This window comes from Chiloscyllium plagiosum, chromosome 35 (genome assembly GCF_004010195.1).
Source record: "Chiloscyllium plagiosum isolate BGI_BamShark_2017 chromosome 35, ASM401019v2, whole genome shotgun sequence".
Taxonomy (NCBI): domain Eukaryota; kingdom Metazoa; phylum Chordata; class Chondrichthyes; order Orectolobiformes; family Hemiscylliidae; genus Chiloscyllium; species Chiloscyllium plagiosum.
This window is the reverse complement of record NC_057744.1, coordinates 41,361,654-41,380,809: the sequence shown is the minus strand read 5'-3', so window position 1 is coordinate 41,380,809 and position 19,156 is coordinate 41,361,654. Positions and strand designations below refer to the sequence as shown.

Genomic DNA, 19,156 nt, shown 5'->3' with positions numbered 1-19,156 from the left:
ATTCCTACAGTTTGGAAACAGGTCATTCAGCCCAATAAGTCCACACTGATACTCTTAAAAAGCATCCCACCCATACTCACCTCGGTACCCTAGCCCTGTAACCCTGCATTTCCCATGGCTAATCCACCTAACTTATACATCCCTGGACACCAGGGGCAATTTAGCACGACCAATCCACCTAACCTGCACATCTTTGGATTTTGGGAGTAAAACCAAGCAGACATGGAGAGAATGTACAAACCTCACACTCCTTGATTTTCTTTCCCAACATGTGGTTATTTGGACAATATTAAGGAATGTGAAGTGAGGTAAAGTTTTTGTTCTTGTTAGCATAAATGGCACTGTCTGACTACAGTTTTATAAGATAGCAGATAGTTTTAATCAGATTTCTAATTGGCCTTATTTTCTCAGGGATTTCAAGACAGCCCATTGTTATTATACAGCTCATTATCTGTACATAATGGTTAGTCAGCATAAAGGGCACAAAAATGAGATAAGGAAGTGTGGAGTGTGAGAGCTAGAGCACATAACAATCTTGAATATAAAGTGGAAGAAGTAAAAACCAGTGTAGGCATTCTCATCAACTTGCCTTGAAACTCTACCACCTTTTGGCTTTATAGGATGCTGGGGTTAACAGGATAAGTTAACAGTTCTCTCTCATACCCTGGGACTAAAGCTGAGGAATTTTAAACCAATAAAATTTCCTGATCTGAGTTACCAGATTAGACATGAAGATCTAAATTAAGAAAGCAGTTTAGATTGAAACTTACATTTATTTTTTAAACTGTGTAAATTAGAGATTTTCATTGCATTTCAAAGGTCTGCCTGTTTAATTTTGGTTTGAGAGTCTAACAGCTTGTGGACCTTCTAACTAGCACACCTTGGACTTGCCTATCCTGTGGCCATCTACATTCAGATTCCAGGGCTGATATGCCTAGGTCTATCCTGACAATCACCTCCCCTCTCCAAAATAAAAATTGTGTGAAACAGAGTCTTTTAACCCAAGCTGGATATGTCGAATCAGGCAACAGAAATTTTATTAAGGTTATTAGAGCAAAAGAACTTTCTAAAGCAGATTGCTCAACAGCTGCTTCATTCACAAGCATTTCAAGAATTATCATCATTACTATATGATTCAATGGTTTTGTACATGGTGAATACTTGGTAAGGGCATGGTTGTAAGAGGTCAGCAAGGAGAGTTTCTGATAGCGTAAAGGGTAGAAGACTCAACAGCAAAATTCAGCCCCACGTATTTCTCCATTGATTACACCATGTGGGAAAGAATGTATGTTTTATCTGATGACAATATTCTGCTTGCTAATGTTAGTTAATGAATGACATTAAAATAATTGTCAAATAACTTTGTTACTACTGATGTGAACAACACATTTTCTATTTTTGTGAAAATGACAACATAATGCCATTCCACTAAGATTCTCACAAAACAACATCCTTCTAATACAGATGAGGCTAAGTTTCTCTTGGAAATAAAAGAATACAAAAAAATGATCTGAAAACCACATGCCTATATTAGCCTAATAAGAATATTGGTTACTGCACAAAAATAAACAGACCTGCATTTTAATCCCACTACTAACCTTTGAATATCAGATGGAAGCAAACCCAACCAACTAATAATGGGAACAGTCAGACTGTGAGCATCAAAGGACATAGACTGGTATGGAAAGATAATAGCATTAATATTTCTATAACAAACATTTGTCTGAAGATAAAAAGCAAAATACTGTGATGCTGGAAACGTGAAATAAAAACAAAGTTCTGGAGAAACTCAGCAGGGCTAGCAGCATCTGTGGAGAGAGAAACAAAGTTAACTTTTTGATCTAATATATTGCCTCTTTCGAACTGAAAAGAAGTGGAAAATGGTGGGAATTCAAGGCGGTAAACGGAAGGGGAGGAGGAACAAGTGGAACAGATTGTGAGGGTGTCCAGAACAAAAGACAAAAGTGGTGATAATGGTAGTAAAGGAGTAATAGGTATGTAAAATAAGAGTAAATTCTAGCTGAGAGAAGAAAAACGGGCCTGCTCTGCTGAGAGCAAAGTCAACAAGACTAAAAAGTACAGCCAGGGGAGGGTGGGGATTGTAAGAAAGATGGAGCTCAAAAGTCATATGTTGAAGGTGCAGAACTCAGTATTGTGTCCTAGAAGCTGTAAAGTGCCTAAGCAAAAAACGAGTTGCTTTTCTAGCTTGCGTTGAGCTTCAATGGAACACTGCAGCAGGTCAAGAACAGAAATGTAGTTTATTGAAATGGAAAGTAACTGGAAGGTCAGGGTCATTCCTATGGACAGAGTGCAGGTGTTCCAAAGTGGTCACCCAGTCTGCTTTTGATGTCACCACTGTAAAGAAAACTGTATGGGAGGAGCAAATACAGAAGACCAGATTGAAAGAAGACCAAGTAAAATACTGCTTCACCTGGATGATGTTTGAGACCTTGGATGTGGGAGGAGGTGAGGTAGCAGGTGTTATAGCTTCCACAATTGCAGATGATGGAGTGAGGAAGTGCTCAGAGTGATGGAATAGTGGACCAGATTGTCACCAAGGGGACAGTTCCTGCAGAATATCAACAGAACTTCCTCTGAGGAAGGGTCACTCAACCTGAAACTTTAAATCTGATTTCTCTACACAGATGCTGTCACACTTGCTGAGCTTATCCAGCAATTTCTATTTTTTGTCTCTGATTTATAGCATCTGCAGTTCTTTCAGTTTTTATTAATTTTTCCAATTCTCAATGAAAGCATGAAGCAGCATTGATGACATCACTGATGTATCAGAGAAAGAGTTATAGGTGGGGCCCGAGTAGGACTGGACCAGAGAATATTCCACATACCCCACAAAGAGACCAGTTTGGCTGTACCCATAAATATACTTTGACTTGGAGAAAGTGACATGAGGCAAAGGAAAAACTGTTCAAAGTGAGAACAAGCTCAGCCAGGGAAGCAGTGGGGAATGGGTACCGCTCAGGCCTTTTGAAGGAAGAAGCTGGTAGTCTTTAGACTCTCCTGATGGAATATGGATGTGTAGAGAGATTGCACATTCACGGTGAAGGCCAACAAAACTGGGAATTGTAGAACCGACCCAAATGTCAGAAGAATCACAAAGATAGGTGGGAAGAGAGTGAATAAGGATGGAAAAAAATTGAGTCAAGATAAAAGAGACATAAATTCAGTATGAAAGGAACTAAGGCAACTGATGTTATACCAGCCTTTCTCGATGGAGAGATCAAGTCCTAATGAAGGTTGAATATTGGAAGTGGGGGAAAGGGTCTGTGAAGTGGGGACAGGATTATTGTCCAAAGAAGCAGGCATGAAGGTGAAGATGATGGAAAAAAAAACTGTTCAACATCATTTCATGCCAAATTTTATTAGGTGGGGTGTAAATTGATAAAACTAAGTCCTTTGCTGAACGCATATCATTCAGTATCAGAGGGGAAGGTCACTGGGTATTAGAACTGGTATTAGGGTACGGGATGGGGATTAGAAGGGATGGATTTGGAAGTGAATTAAACAATTCAAATAAAAATAAAACACTGTTGAAATCAGAAATTAAAAACAGGAAGTGCTGAAGAAACTCAACAGGACCGGCAGCATCTGTGGGCAGATGAAAGCAATTAGCCTTCTGAGTCCAGTGTGACTTCTTCAGAACCAAATGCAGTTCGTCTTGTGAAAGTGCACAAGGGTGCACATATTCTTTTACAACGTCGTCATACAAAACAAACAAATAAAGGGAACAACACACTTTGGAAAAATAAGAAAATAAAAATGTTATTTTGATTAGATTAGATTACTTACAGTGTGGAAACAGGCCCTTCGGCACGACAGGTCCACACTGACCCACAACCCACCCAGACCCATTCCCCTACATTTACCCCTTCACCTAACACTACGGGCAATTTAGCATGGCCAATTCAACTAACCTGCACATTTTTGGACTGTGGGAGGAAACCGGAGCACCTGGAGGAAATCCACGCAGACACGGGGAGAATGTGCAAACTCCACACACCCGGGTCTCTGGCGCTGTGAGGTAGCAGTGCTAACCACTGTGCCACCGTGCCGTTATGAAGTATGATTTCTAATGTAATGGAGGAGCAGAGAGTTCTCAAGGTATAAATAATAGAACATGAAGTGAAAACTACAGGGAAAGAAAGATTATAAAAACACAAGTGGGCTTCATATTTTTTAAAAGAAAAACCTCAAAGAACAGCAGATGCTGGAAGTCAGAAACAAAATCTGAAATTGTTGAAAAAAACTCAGGAAGTCTTGCTGCACCTGTGAAGAGAACACAGAGTTAACGTTTAGGTCCAATGATCAGAAGAAGGATGTGGACCTGAAATGTTCTGAAGTGTCATTAGACCCAAAATGTTAATTCTATTTTCTCTCTATAGATGCTGTCAGATCTGCTGAATTTTTCCAGCAATTTCAATTTTGGTTCATAATTTTATATTTAGAGACACTGAAAACAAAGCTGCAGAAGTGATATTGATTTTCAGTGGGACTTGGTTTAATGTCAGTGGGAATATTATACCATGATGAGAACTTTGAAGACATGCTTGAAAATCAGAACTTCCTGTGGAATGGAGCATGTTAAGGAAATATGAACACAGCTTTTCAAAACTGATAGTTTTGAGAAGGTAAATACTGAAGAAATGTTTTTAATAGTTTCAGACTTATAAGGAGTCATCGACGAGGAACTATTGAAAGAAGAACGAACAAGGAAATTAGAACTGGTTATGTGTAGATCACTGCTGTAACCTAGAATGCATTCTCTCAAGTGGTGTATCAAGTCAAAGAAACTGCACTGTACTGTCCCTTCTGAAAGCAGACAGGTGAGTACCACATGCAAAAGTCCCAATGCTATTGACCAACACAAGAAATTGAATGTCCTTTGATCAAGTTGCATTCTGTCTGAAGTCAAGAGTGCGATTGTACATTCTCCCCGTGTCTATGTGGGTTTCCTCCGTGTGCTCTGGTTTCCTCCCACAATCCCAAAATGTGCAGGTTAGATGAAATGCCCATGTAAAATTGCCCATAGTATTCAGGGATGTGTAGGTCTGGGGTAAATATAAAGTAGTAGGGAATGGATCTGGGTGGGTTACTCTTTGGAGGGTCAGTGTGGACTTGTTGGGCTGAAGGGTCTGTTTCCACACTGTAGGGATTCGATGATTCTGGACAAACGAGCAGCCCAGCCAGGAACAGCAGCAGTAGCCTCTGAAAATTTGCTTCAAACCCGACTCAGGAATCCACAAAATGATAATGCGAGCCAGCACTGCACCAGGACATTCATTGACCAGGTCATGACCCTGATAAAATGCTACAAGGAAAGGTTCCCATGAATTAGGCTAGAGCCAAAGTCTCAGTGGCCATTGCTAAAGAGAAGAATCAGCGAATAGCCACTGTAATGGTTTTCCCTCCTGGAAATGTGAAGCGCTAGCACAGGAGAAGAACTTGGCTGTCCTGTGAGACAGTGACCAACCCTTCTTTCTGAATGGTGACCTGGTCCCTAAGTCCATTGTCATGCTGTACCTGTCACACTGAAAGCCACCACAGCCATTGACGACTTCAATGCTTTGTTGCTGACCTTTGTGGAATATCCCAGTCAGGTATCCATACTGTTGAGATGCCTTCCCACAGTGTGCTGATTTCATCAACTTCTAAATAGATGTAGCTAATTTCCAAAGTAAGTTTCTAGCAATCTTACAGTGTTGTGGATCGGACATATCAAGGCACCAACAGAGAACTCAGACTACTTCACCACCAGCAGGGAGTACGATTCAGTAAGTGTGCAGAAGGTTTCCATCCACATGAATAATTTATTGCACAGCTTTCCAGGAAGTTGCCATGATAATTCTATATCCTTCAAGTCAAGACTACCTCAGTTATTCTACCCTATACTCTCACTGCATGGATGGATTCTGGTCACCAATGTCTACCCTGTGAAAACAGAGCTTCATATTCCATTTGGGATCCACAGACAAAACCTCAGCTCAGTGATGTTGACAGCCAGTGTTACACCAGGACTTTCACTAAGCAGGTCATGGCCATGATAAAATGCAAATTTTGAAGTCTTGACTGTTCTGGTGGAGCTCTTGAATACTCACATGCTAAACTATCCCGGATACCCTTTGCATGCTGTATGCTGCATCTAAGGACAGTGGTTCCTCAACAGGAGGAGGATGAGGAACTGCCCACATTTTTGGAGGAGGAGGAGGAGGAAGGCAAAATAGGATGAGGAGGAAAAGAAAGAGAGTGAATGAGAAGGGTAAGGGGAATCAAGGCCAAGGAGACTGAAAAGTGGGTGGGGAAAGCAGACTTGCTTCATGGCACACCAGGAATTGTGATGGAAGAGTCCATGCAGGACGAGGTTGTCAAAAGGGACTTCCTAATTTAATACTAATTCAGCTGAGAGATCCTGGCGTAGATGACTGAACACATCTCTGGCACAGGATAAAGCTTCAGCCGCTATAGAATGGAAATCAAGCCAATATAATTCCCAATACATTTGGCACATTTAGAAGGTGTACCTACTGCAGTATTCACAGCGTTGGTGAGAATCTGATGATATCTGTATATATCATAATTCACAGTTCATGTTAATAGTATATAAAACATTACATAAATCAATTTCATTAGTTTAAAATTCTTATCTATCCAAATGTTCCAGACAGCACTGTGATCTAGTCAGCCTTCTAACACATACAGTACCCTGCAAGTATAGGTATTCCCATGCAGTGGTCACCCTGCTCATGTCTCTGTATTTATGGCAGTGGGGACCATGGCAGCCAGCCTTGCTATCCAGGGACTCTTTGGGGCCTGTCCTATGACTGCACTGTTGTACCTCTGCAGAGGAATTTACCATTGATTAGTCTCAATCGCAGATACTCCCCCTGACAAAGGAGTTAAAGAAGCAGAGGAAGGTGACAAAGTATTTCTGTTCAGATATGAAATTCTATAAACCAATCAGTGAGAGGCATAGATAGAGTCGATAGCCAGAGACTATTTCCCAGGGCAGAAATGACTAACACGAGGGGTCATAGTTTTAAGCTGGTTGGAGGAAAGTATAGAGGGGATGTCAGAGGCGGGTTCTTTACACAGAGAGTTGTGGGAGCATGGAATGCGTTGCCAGCAGCAGTTGTGGAGGCAGGGTCATTGGGGACATTTAAGAGACTCCTGGACATGCAAATGGTCACAGAAATTTGAGGGTGCGTCCATGAGGATCAGTGGTCGGCACAACATCGTGGGCTGAAGGACCTGTTCTGTGCTGTAATGTTCTATGTTCTATGTTCTATTTCTGAATATCTTTTCTAAATTGGCTACAAAGAAAATAAATGCTCACTGTATGTTATGCAGAGAAATGTTTGTATGTTCTGATTGTGGGTGGGGAGAAAACCACTAGTATATCTGGAAACTTGCAGAAACACATAACCAAATCTGAAGCACATTATCACAACATTCAAGGATATGGGACAAGTGCAGGAAATTGGAATCAGTGCACTTTTAGTGGTAGTTATGTAAACTCAATGGATTGAAGGGCCTTTTCTGTGTTGCATGAAACTATGAATCTACATTGGAACAGGTTAAAAATTCCACTTTGCAGATAATCAATCAGCACTGATGAATATTTTACCCAATATTGTATCACGATATTCTAATAACACAATGCATAGATTTCAAATAAACATACTCACCCTCGAACCATACTTGTAGATACACATGATTTCAATGCCTGAAGACAACCAAAGCAGGAATTAAACAGATTATTTCAGCAGCTAAGTGGCATCTGGTCCAGAGAAAACACATGGAAAGGTCACAGATCTGATACAGTGTATGGATATGATGGGTGTGCCACTCAGCTGACTGCTGGAGAGCTGACAAAAGACCTATGTTGCTTCCATTGGAGGAAACAAGCCACATCATAATCCAATCAAACAATTAACAGGCCATTGGCAGGTTTTTCCCAAGATGAGGACCACTTGGGACCTGCCTACAGAGAGTTGAGGGTCAGAGATTAGCAGCGCTTTTGTTCAGCAATGGCACCAAAGGCAATGGCAACTGTTGGAAGCCTGGGAACACGGAGAGACTGAGACTGACACAAGTGATGACAGGAGGGGTTTGATGGGTACAGGGTGCAGAGAAGGAGTGGAGGGGGTTAGTCGCGAGGGGAGGTGTTTTGATCTCAGAGGCCCTACTCCTACCTTTGTTCAGGGGATCATGTCCAAAAGGCCACAAGCAATATGCCCATGAGTCAACACCTACAAATTTAATTGGGGTGGATGGCTGGATCCACATCTGCAACCATCCCAACCTTCTTGACTCCAAATTCGCCATGGGGGAAAGTATAAAGTACAGTCTGCTAACTCTCCTTTCCTCATCATAGACAGTGAGTATTTCCAAAATATTCTATTTTAGTTCAGATTTTTAGCATTCATAGCACCTGTACTTTTTCTAGTTACAATCTATTTGCTCAAGTAACATATTGATTTGTGCATTTATGTCAGACCACAATTTCTTTGGCCCCTAGATGACAAGCAGGTAGTGGGAGCACTGGCATACATCAGGGGCACAGTTCCTGCTGTCTACCCATTCTCTGCTCCAGCAGTCGCAGATCTTCTAATAATGTTAGCAGACTGGGGTGGCATGGTGGCTCAGTGGTTAGCACTGCTGCACTACATCATAACAGCACACAAACCAACAGCCACTCTCAGACAACAACTCACCAGGACAAAGGAACCGAAACCGAGCAAGAGCAAAACCAATGTAGTGTACAAAATCCCATGCAAGGACTGCACAAAACACTACAGGAGCCTCCTGTGAAGCGCTTCTGTGATCTTTCCTCCGGCATTTGTAGTGGTTTGAATCTGCCGCTACAAATGCCCGAGGAAAGACCACAGAAGCGCTTCACAGGAGGCTCCCAAGCACTGAGGATGTCACCTAGACAGGGGACGAAACGTCTGCAACACAAATTCCCAGCTCGGCGAACAGAACCACAACACCCAGAATTTTGTTTGTATTGCATTAAAAATACTGTTATGATGATAGCTCAAACATTAACTGATAATACCATCAGTTGGACATATAAATCTATCTTAAACCATTCTGAAAATAATATTTTGCAAAGTAAAGAACACTGGCTATTGCAGCAGAAAATTATACATTCAAACAGAAGACAAGCTGAAGCTGATTGGAGTCACCAAGTCGACATTTTTATAGAGATCACATGAATTGGTTTGAGAGGGGTAAAATACATTGATTTTGAACACAGGCAGTCAGAGAGAATGTGTCACAGTAGTGAAAGCCCTCACCCTATACTTTTTTTTCTCTGAATCCCCTCATTTAAGTTTCAGTTAAAAACCCTACTGCATCTTCATTAACACAGATGGAGGGTTCTTTAAGGTTCTGAATCTACAACATTGTCTTCAGAAAAAGGGATTCATTACATCACAATAGATCCATGAGGAAACTCATCGCCAAACAGCAATGACTGCTGACCAGCACTTTGGATAATCTGTGAATAAGTACTGTTTTCTCAACTTCACTGTTACTTTGCCAAAGTACTTCAAGGTAACGCTTAGCAGAATTTTTCTTTTTTTTTTTAAAAACTCAGGATTGGAGGTGGTTTTTGTGCGTATTTGTCTGTTCTTTTCAAGAAGTGTAGTTGAGTGTATTCGCACATTTTAGTAGTTCTGTTAATAGTCTTTGCTTGAGGATGTTATTTTTGTAATAAATTGGTTCTTTATTAATTTAAGAAACTTGGCTCACTGTTCCTGATCCTGAGTCATATACTATCTAATAATTGGCAATATCACCCTCTTGTCAAAATCTAAACTTTGTTGTGGCTTGTAGAGTAGGACATTGAAAGGAATCCATTCACTCTCTCTCATCTAGGCTGTAGCAATTTAAAAATGTGACAGAAAATTATCCCCAAGCTGGTTAAGGTGTAGCACAATTTAACTTTTTCAGGAATCCTTGGAAAGCTTTAGATATAGCATCTAGGCAAAACACTGTGGGATATATTGTGCCCAAATGTGTGATTAATGCCCTGAGCGAACACTCCCTCAACCAAACCCGTAATGCCTTCCCCTGACTCCCATCACACTCTTATACCTGTGAACCCCCTGACTTTAGGAGAGCAGGAGAGATAGCTGGAGTAAAGGCTCTGAAAAATAACTAACTGAATTATGTTAAATCTGGCTTCTTACTCTGAGACAATAATTACCATGTGGGTCAGCATCCACAAGGGCAAAAGCTGGGATGTGCAGAATGTCCCACAGTTTCCGGACCATCAGTCTGGTGCTTAGATCTGGTACTCCCTTCCCCTGAAAATCAGCCGTGATAATAGAATGTTAAAAACACAAAAACATGCAAATACATCTCATTTGATGAATTTGGCTAACATTTTGCACATAATTTATTTGTCTTTATTCTTTCTGATGAATTGATTATGATACACCAAACTCTCATTTTGTTTTCTTTGTTTTCATTAATGCTACGGGTTGAATGCTGAGGAATTAAATGCAGCCCTAGTAATGTCAGCATCAAAAAACACTATCTCACACGTAACACAGCCCAATAATAAGTTCCCGTGCACTTGACAAAAACACTATTGGGAATTTACCAAATGAACGTTCCAAATCATCAAACTACATCACAGAATTGTTATGATGCAGAGGACCCATCATGTCTGCACTGGCTCTCTGAGCATTTTGACTTTGTGCCAAACTCCCACCTTTTCCCCATAAGCCTGCACATCATTTATATTTAAATGGTCTCAAGTGCTTCAATTTACCTCCTCACTTCACATTTGGTTTTTTTGCAAAACAATTTAAAACCATGCCCTCTGGTTTTCGATCTTTTACATGTGAGAATAGTTTCTTCTTGTCTACTCTGTTCAAACACCTCATGATTTTGCAAATTTCTAGCAAACATCCCCACAACTTTCTCCTCGGAGGAAAACTGTACCAATTTCTCCAAATATTCCTCATAACTGAAGTTTCCCATCCTCAGGACCATTCTTGTAAACCTCTTCTGCACTTTCTCCAATCAATTTAACATTCTTCCTAAAATGTCGCACTCAGAACTGTAAACAATACTCTGAGATCTAAACAGTGTCCTATACAGGGTCAGCATAACCTCCCTTCTCTTGTAGCCTTTGTCCCAATTAAAAAGCATATAAAACTCTGTTTTATTAACATCTCTCTCTACCTGTTCTGCCAACATTAAGGATTTATGCACATGTACATCAGGGTTTTTATCGCCCTGCATACCTCATTAAAATACCTCTTTATTTTGTACTGTGGGCAGCATGTTAGGTTAAAGGGGTAAATGTAGGGGTGTGGGTGGGTTGCGCTTCGGCGGGTCGGTGTGGACTTGTTGGGCCGAAGGGCCTGTTTCCACACTGTAAGTAATCTAATCTACTGTGGGCAGCACAGTGGTTAGCACTGCTGCCTCACAGCGCCAGAGACCCGGGTTCAATTCCCATCTCAGGCGACTGTGTGTGGAGTTTGCACATTCTCCCTGTGTCTGCGTGGGTTTCCTCCAGGTGCTCCAGTTTCCTCCCACAATCCAAAAATGTGCAGGTTAGGTGAGTTGGCCATGCTAAATTGCCCATAGTGTTAGGTGAAGGGGTAAATGTACGGGAATGGGTCTGGGTGGGTGGCGGGTCGGTGTGGACTTGTTGGACCGAAAGGCCTGTTTCCACACTGTAAGTAATCTAATCTAATCTAGTCTATGTTCTTAGTATCAAAGAATATCTCCTCATACTTCATCCGTCACCTATGTGACCTCTCTGTCAATGTGCCAATGTCTATTGTGTGCTCCTAACATTTTATGACTCTTACAAGTTTTGTGTCATCTGCGAGCTGTGAAATTGTCCCCTGCACACCAGATCTAAATTGTTCATATATCAAGAAAATGGAGACCCTGGATCTAATCCCGGAGGAATTCCACTACAAACTCCCCAGCCTGAAAAAAATCCATTAACCACTACTCTCTATTTCCTATTCCACAGCCAATTTTGTATTTACATTGGTCCGACAGTATTCCATGAATCACCATGATCTTCATAAGCCTGTTGTGTGGCACTGTATCAAAAGCCATTTGGAAGTCCATGCATTATCAACCCTTCTTACATCTTGAGAAAACTCCAGAAAATTAATTTGATGTGATTTTCTCTTAACAAATCTATATTGGCTTTTCTGAAATAACACACCATGGGACTACTAACTCTATCCCAAATGATTAATTTTAGAAGTTTCCTCACCACCAAAGTACTGGTCTGTAATTAATGAGCTTCTCTTTAAAATCTTTTTAGAAGAAGGGTGTAATGCCCTATCTGGGAAAATCAGAACAAATCTAACCTCAATAATTATCATCTCATCAACTTAGCTTCAATCATTAGTGCTAATTACTCATTTACTGATGATTAGATTACTTACAGTGTGGAAACAGGCCCTCCGGCCCAAAAAGTCCACACTGACCCACCGAAGTGCACCCACCCAGACCCGTTCCCCTACATTTATCCCTGCACCTAACACTACGGGCAATTTAGTGTGGCCAATTCACCTAACCTGCACATTTTTGGACTGTGGGAGGAAACCGGAGCACCCGGAGGAAACCCACGCAGACACAGTGCTGAAGGCCATTGACCTCCTTCCAACATTGCAGTGCACTCCTCTGGACAGCTGAGACTGCATTGACCTGACTGGCAACCTCTGACTAAGCTGACATGGTTTGGGGTCTCTGCTGCTTCTGGAAGAAAAGCATGGTCTGTCTCTCTACCCTGTTTAACAGGAATGGGAAGAAAATATATAAAGAATGCAGCATAAATTAGCCAACGAGTAATAATGGTCAAAACTTAAGGCTGTTTATCCAAATGCATACAGCATTTGTAACAAGATAGATCAGACAATGCACAGATAAAAGTAAATAAATTTGCATTGAATTTGATAGCTATTAAGAAGCGGTGACCAAGACTAGAAACTCAATTTTCAGTGATACTTGATGCTCCAGAAGAATTGGAATAATGGAAAGTAGGTGAGATAACTTTGTTAATGGCTCTAGCCATGACCTCTGGCCTAGGACAAGCTCTTCGTTCAAGTACTGTGCTCCTCGTCCTTTGTAATCTGGCCACTTGTACCCACTGTCACATGTATAAATGCACTGATGTTTGGTCAAATGTTTATCTCAGGTTCCTTGTGAAATCAGGCTGTGGGATGATTGTCTTCTGTTAAAAAGAACAAATTGAAGCAATAAGATTGCTTTGAATCATCATCCAAGATGGACCCCATCTTGCCCTTTGACAAGAGAGTAGTAAACAATTTGAGATCACAAATCTCTTGAAGGAATGAGTGATGACACAAGAATAGAAGACTATAAAGACATAACATTTTGACTTACAAACATATTAATCAGTAGCAGCAGTAGGCCATTCCACTCCTTGGCCCTGCTCCACCATTCAATAAGATCATGTCTGATCTGACTGGAGCTTCAAATACATATTCATACCAACTCCTGATAAGCTTTCACCCCCTTGTTTAACATGCAGCTATCCACCTCTGCATTAAAAATATTCAAGGAATCTGCTTCCATCACCTTTTCAGGGAGAGGGGCAAATACTTACAATGTCACAAAGAAGTAATATTAACCACTTATTTCTTTTAAAGGACTGCCCCCTGATTTCTAAACAGTGACACCTCTGCCATAAGAGGAAATAAAATCTGGTCGATGTGAAGAAGTAATGTTTTAATCAAATTGCCTCTCACTCTTCTAAACTCCAGTAGATACAATCCCAGCCTGTCCAACCTTTCTTCAAAAGAAAATATCTCCATTGCATGTATTAGTCTAGTCAACTGCCTCCAATCCTTTCGAAAATAAGGTGACTAACACATATACACAGTACTCTAGATGTGGTCCTACCAGTACCCCGTACAGCTGAAGCAAAACAATCTTACTTTTGCATTCAATTCCTCGCATGATAAACTGCAACATCTATTTGCTTTTCCAATTACTTGCTGTATCTACATAGCAACCTCTATAATTCACACAAGGACTCCCAGATCCTCTGCAATCTCTTGCCATTTTGATAATATGCTTCTTTATCAATCTTCCTGCCAAAATAGACAACTTCACATTTTCATGACAGTAACATGCACGAACACCTGTTCAAATACAGGGTAACACATAATGGCTTAGATATTCTGAACAGGATGGAAACCGATTTTCAACCCTGATCTGACTAAATAATGCCTACTTACCTACAGATGACTTGTGAGCTGGGGATTTCTGAACATAGGCCTCCTGTTACAAATGTACTCAGGAGTACAAAAGTGAAGAAAATCTTTAAACCATGCTCCTTTATGTGCTGTTTTTGCGATTTACATGTCCTAAAACACAGCCAGCCATTTTGACAATGCCTGTAAATGGTGATAATATAAGGCAAGTGAAGGATTTGTGTTTAAGATGGAATGAGGGGAGCGGGGTGCCAGGTGAGTGAGGAAGCAGTGTGCCAGCTGGCCAGGGAACTAGAGTGCTAAGTGAGTGAAGTAGATTGGCCAAGTGGGTCAGGAGGTAAGTGCCAGGAAGATAAGTTGCCGGGTGGCTGGGATGCCAGCTGGGTGAGGGGGTTGGGTGCCAGATGAATTGAATGCTATTTGGATGGGATGCCAGTTAAGTGAATGTGAGTTTAGAGGTGCTGTGTCATGTCAGATTGTGTCAGGCTGGGGTTGCCTCAGGGAAGAGAAGTGTTGGCACTGTGGTCAGGCCAATAAGGATGTCAAGTCAGGCTGGGTTGGTGAGGAATGTGAGTGTGTGTGTGTGTAGGTCTGGAGTTGGGGACAGTCAAGCTGATCCAGGCGGGGAATGACTTCTAATGGGAGAGGGAATGGTCATATTCATGAGACCAGCTTGTTGATGGGTCTGGGGGCATTTCACCTGGGAGACTTGGGGTGTGTAGTGGTGTTACTCAGGAATGAGAGTAAGTTTTCCAACTTACTCTTGGCCCTGGGTAACAAAAATGAATCACATCCTTCCAAAAATTTATGACTACTTCAATTCTACATTCAAGGGGAATGCCTATTGGAAGTTTCAAAGTGCTGGGCAATTATCATAGAGTCTGCTGTGTCAAGAATTCTGCAACATCCCAATGTAAAACTCAGCCTGCACTGCTCCAATGACTACCTGGCCATCATAATATCTGCACCAACTTATTTTTAAGTTTGGCACCCATACAGATATTTTTTGTATCCTCTGACAATCCTCATTATTCGCAGTTCCGTCATCTGCGAACATACTAATTAGACCAGCTACGTTTTCCTCCAAATCATGTATGTAGATCACAAACAGCACAGGTCCAAGCACTGATCCCTAGACAGCACTACTAGTCACAGCCCTCCATTCCGAAAAACATCTTTCCATCGTACCCTCTGCCTCCTATGACTAAGCCAATTCTGTATCCACCTTGCCAGCGCATTCCTGAAACCATGTGATTTCACCTTTTGTTGATTAAATGTGAATTTGAGGCAGCCTCTTAACATTTTTTGCTTTATTTTAGGAAGGACAAAATAGAGTTAGACCAACCTGATTCAAAAAGGAATCTCAGTTAACTGTGCCTGCCAAACACTAGCACAGCTATACCCAGTTAAGAGATGCAAAGGATGCACAAGATAATTTCCTTCCATGCTTACTTCTACTTTCCATTCAATACACTGCATTTCCTCCTGTCTCTCTCTCTTTCTTTATGCAGAAAGGACTCATTTGAGGAAAATAGATGAGTCATTTCTCAATCTTCCCAAGCTTTCTTAGTACTTTAAGTAACTCACAATTGCAATTAACAAGAGTTCATTTGTAATAACCGATTCTGTTATTTCTTTTGGATGGTCTGGTCTGCAGAGATTAAAATGCACATTTTAGTATGGTTTCAACAAACAGTTAAATAAAAAGCGAATGAGCATCCTTAATAAAACTCAAAAACATGAATCAAAGAGTGCTGAAACAACAACAACTGCCAAATTTATTGTGAATAAAGGACACTTACAGTTATAATAATACATGGGAACAATTTGGTGCAAAAGTCATCGTCCAATAACCTCTGGAAGGTGGCATCTTTTTCAACTACAAGCACAAATTTAGCAGCAGATTTTAAATCTTTAAATTTAAGGTGAATTAACAGACAAATTATTCTTAGGCAGTATTAGTAAATGAATCCTACAATTCCTATCTTAAAACAAAGAACAATACAGCACAGGAACAAGCCCTTCAAAGCTGTGCTGACACATTTTGTCCTTCCACATTAAAACTGTCTGCACTTACAGGAGCCGTATCCCTCTATTCCCTTCCTATTCATGGATTTGTCCAGATACTTCTTGAATGCTGCAACTGTGTCTGCTTCCACCACTGCCTCTGGCAGCACATTCCAGGCACTCACCACCCTTTATGTGAAAAAGTCTTTTCAACTTCCCTCCTGGTACTTTGAATCTGTGTCCCCTAGTAATTGTCCCCTCCACCATGGGAAAAAGCCTCATACTTTCCACTCTAATCATGCCATTCACAATCTTATAAACTTTTATCAGGCAGCCCCTCAACCTCCCGCATTCCAGTGCAAACAAACCCAGTCTATCCAACCTTATTTTACAGCCGAAATCGCCCACACCGGGCAACATCCTGGTAAACCTTTTCCGCACCCTCTCCAAAGCATCCACATCCTTCTGGTAGTGTGGTGATCAGAACTATATGCAATATTCCAAGTGTGGCCTAAAGTTCAATAAAGCTGCAGCATAAATTGTCTATCCTTATACTCAATGCCGATTCCAATGAGGGCAAGCCTGCCATAGGCATTTTTTTTACTATGTTATCTACCTGTGCTGCCACCTTCAGTGATCTGTGGACCTGCACACCCATGTCTCTCTGCATATAAAAACTCCTAAGGGTTCTACCATTCAATGTGTTATTTCTTCCTGTACTTCATCTTCCAAAACGCATCACCTCACATTTGTCTGGATTGAACTCCATCTGTCATTTTTTTTTGCCCATGCCACCAACTGATCAAAATCCTATTGTATCCTCTGACAATACTCATTATTCGCAGTTCCATCATCTGCGAACATACTAATTAGACCAGCTACGTTTTCCTCCAAATCATTTATGTAGATCACAAGCAGCACAGGTCCAAGCACTGATCCCTAGACAGCACTACTAGTCACAGCCCTCCATTCCGAAAAACATCTTTCCATCGTACCCTCTGCCTCCTATGACTAAGCCAATTCTGTATCCACCTTGCCAGCGCATTCCTGAAACCATGTGATTTCACCTTTTGTATCAGTCTGCCATGAAGGACCTTGTCAAATACTTACTGAAGTCCACGTAGACAACATGAACTGCTTTTCCCTAATCAGTCATCTTCACCACCTCCTCAAAAAATCCGATCAAATTAGTAAGGCATGACATTCCCCACACAAAACCATGCTGTTTATCACTAATCAGTCTATTTGCTTCAAATGCTTATGGATCTTGTTAATGAGAATCTTTTCCAATAATTTCCCTACCTCCGACGTGGTTCTAGATAATCAAACCCATCATATTAAAACGGATATCTGAAAACAGTTTAAAGTGCAGGTGCACAGAAAGCACCCGAACTGAAACATTTTGTATTGAACAGCCGAGCAGCATTCTTACCAAGGCCTTTTAAATTTAGCCAATGAATTTAGATCAAGCCCTTAGATATTAAAAAACAACTAAATTTAAATATGATGGGTTTGATTATCTAGAACCAATCTGATTGTAAAGAAAATAATCATGGGTACAAAAGATTAGAGCATTTGGAAAATTAGAGTGAACTGCCATCTAAATAGTAAATATCTGGCTCTCACAGAAATCTTTAAGCTCTCTGATTAAAAACCATCCAAACACCTCTACAGCACTCTTAACTAATATGCTTGACACACTAATTTGACCAAGAAGAGGTGTTTCAGACATCAGAATTTGACAAAGAAAGATGCTCCTGGTGGAGGATCAGCGGAGAGCATGAGGAGCATTCTGAAAGATGTTTCCTACTTGTAATTTTTAACAATTAAATTCTATTGTCTTGCTTCTATTGACTTGTATTTTGTTTCTATTGACTTGTATTTTATTGGAAGGGCATACCATTAGGATTTTGTTTTATTAGGGAATAGTTACTTAGAGAACTAGTCGGTTTGTTAGTAGTTCTGTTAAGTTGTTCATTGATAGTGAATTAGATAAATGAATTGTGGCATGTTTATTGTAGAGTGAATGAAACAGATTGATATGCTAGAACAGGTTGATGTTAGGAAGGAGGATGTGCTGAAAAGTTTGGAAAACATAAGGATAGATAAATCCCTTGGGCCAGATGGGATATACCCTAGGTTACTATGAAGAGAGGGAAGTGATTGCTGCACCTTTGATGATGATCTTTGCATCCTCACTGTCCACTGGAGTTGTACCAGATAATTGGAGGATGACAAATGTTATTCCCTTGTTTAAGAAAAGGAGTAGGGATAATCCTGAGAATTTCAGACCAGTCAGTCTTACATCAGTGGTGGGCAAAGTATTGGAGAGGATTCTGAGAGACAGGATTTACAATTACTTGGAAAACCATAGTTTGATTAAAGATAGTCAGCATGGCTTTGAGAGGGGCTGATCATGCCTCACAAACCTTACTGAATTCATTGAGTATGTGACAAAACACGTTGAAGGTAGAGCAGTGGATGTGGTATACATGGATTTTAGCAAAGCATTTGTTAAAGGTCCCCATGGGAGGCTTATTCAGAAAGTAAGGAGGCATGGGATATAAGGAAACTGTCCATGTGGATACAGAATTAGCTGGTCCATAGATGGTGGTAAAAGGAAAGTATTCAGCCTGGAGCTCGGTGACCAGTGTGTTCCGCAGGGAGCGGTTTTGGGACCTCTGATCTTTGTGATTTTTGGTGAGGAAGTGGAATGATGGCTTAGTAAGTTTGCTGATAACACGAAGGTTGGTGGAGTTGTGGATAGTTGGAGGCTGTTGTAGGTTGCAACGAGAAGGGCCTGTAGTGTGCTGTACTGTTCTATGCTTTCTGAAACAATTTCATTTCATTTATCCACCTCTGTTTTATAACAGATTACGAGGCAAGGTGCTCCTTTTGGGTGTTTAGGT

General features: G+C 40.9%; 1 protein-coding gene across 3 annotated transcripts in view; it reads right to left on the bottom strand.

Moving 5' to 3' along the window:
* spo11 (SPO11 initiator of meiotic double stranded breaks) overlaps positions 1–19,156 on the bottom strand; it is a 76,712-nt gene that overhangs the window by 9,416 nt on the left and 48,140 nt on the right. The window contains exons 8-11 of one of the 3 annotated variants that reach the window (XM_043676980.1): positions 16,043–16,152; positions 10,229–10,328; positions 7,701–7,738; positions 1,599–1,675 (exon numbers count right to left, since the gene is read on the bottom strand). In XM_043676980.1, coding sequence (XP_043532915.1) covers positions 1,599–1,675; positions 7,701–7,738; positions 10,229–10,328; positions 16,043–16,152 — 325 coding nt within the window. The remainder of the gene's footprint in view (positions 1–1,598; positions 1,676–7,700; positions 7,739–10,228; positions 10,329–16,042; positions 16,153–19,156) is intronic. The other 2 variants (XM_043676982.1, XM_043676981.1) reach the window with 2 other exon arrangements.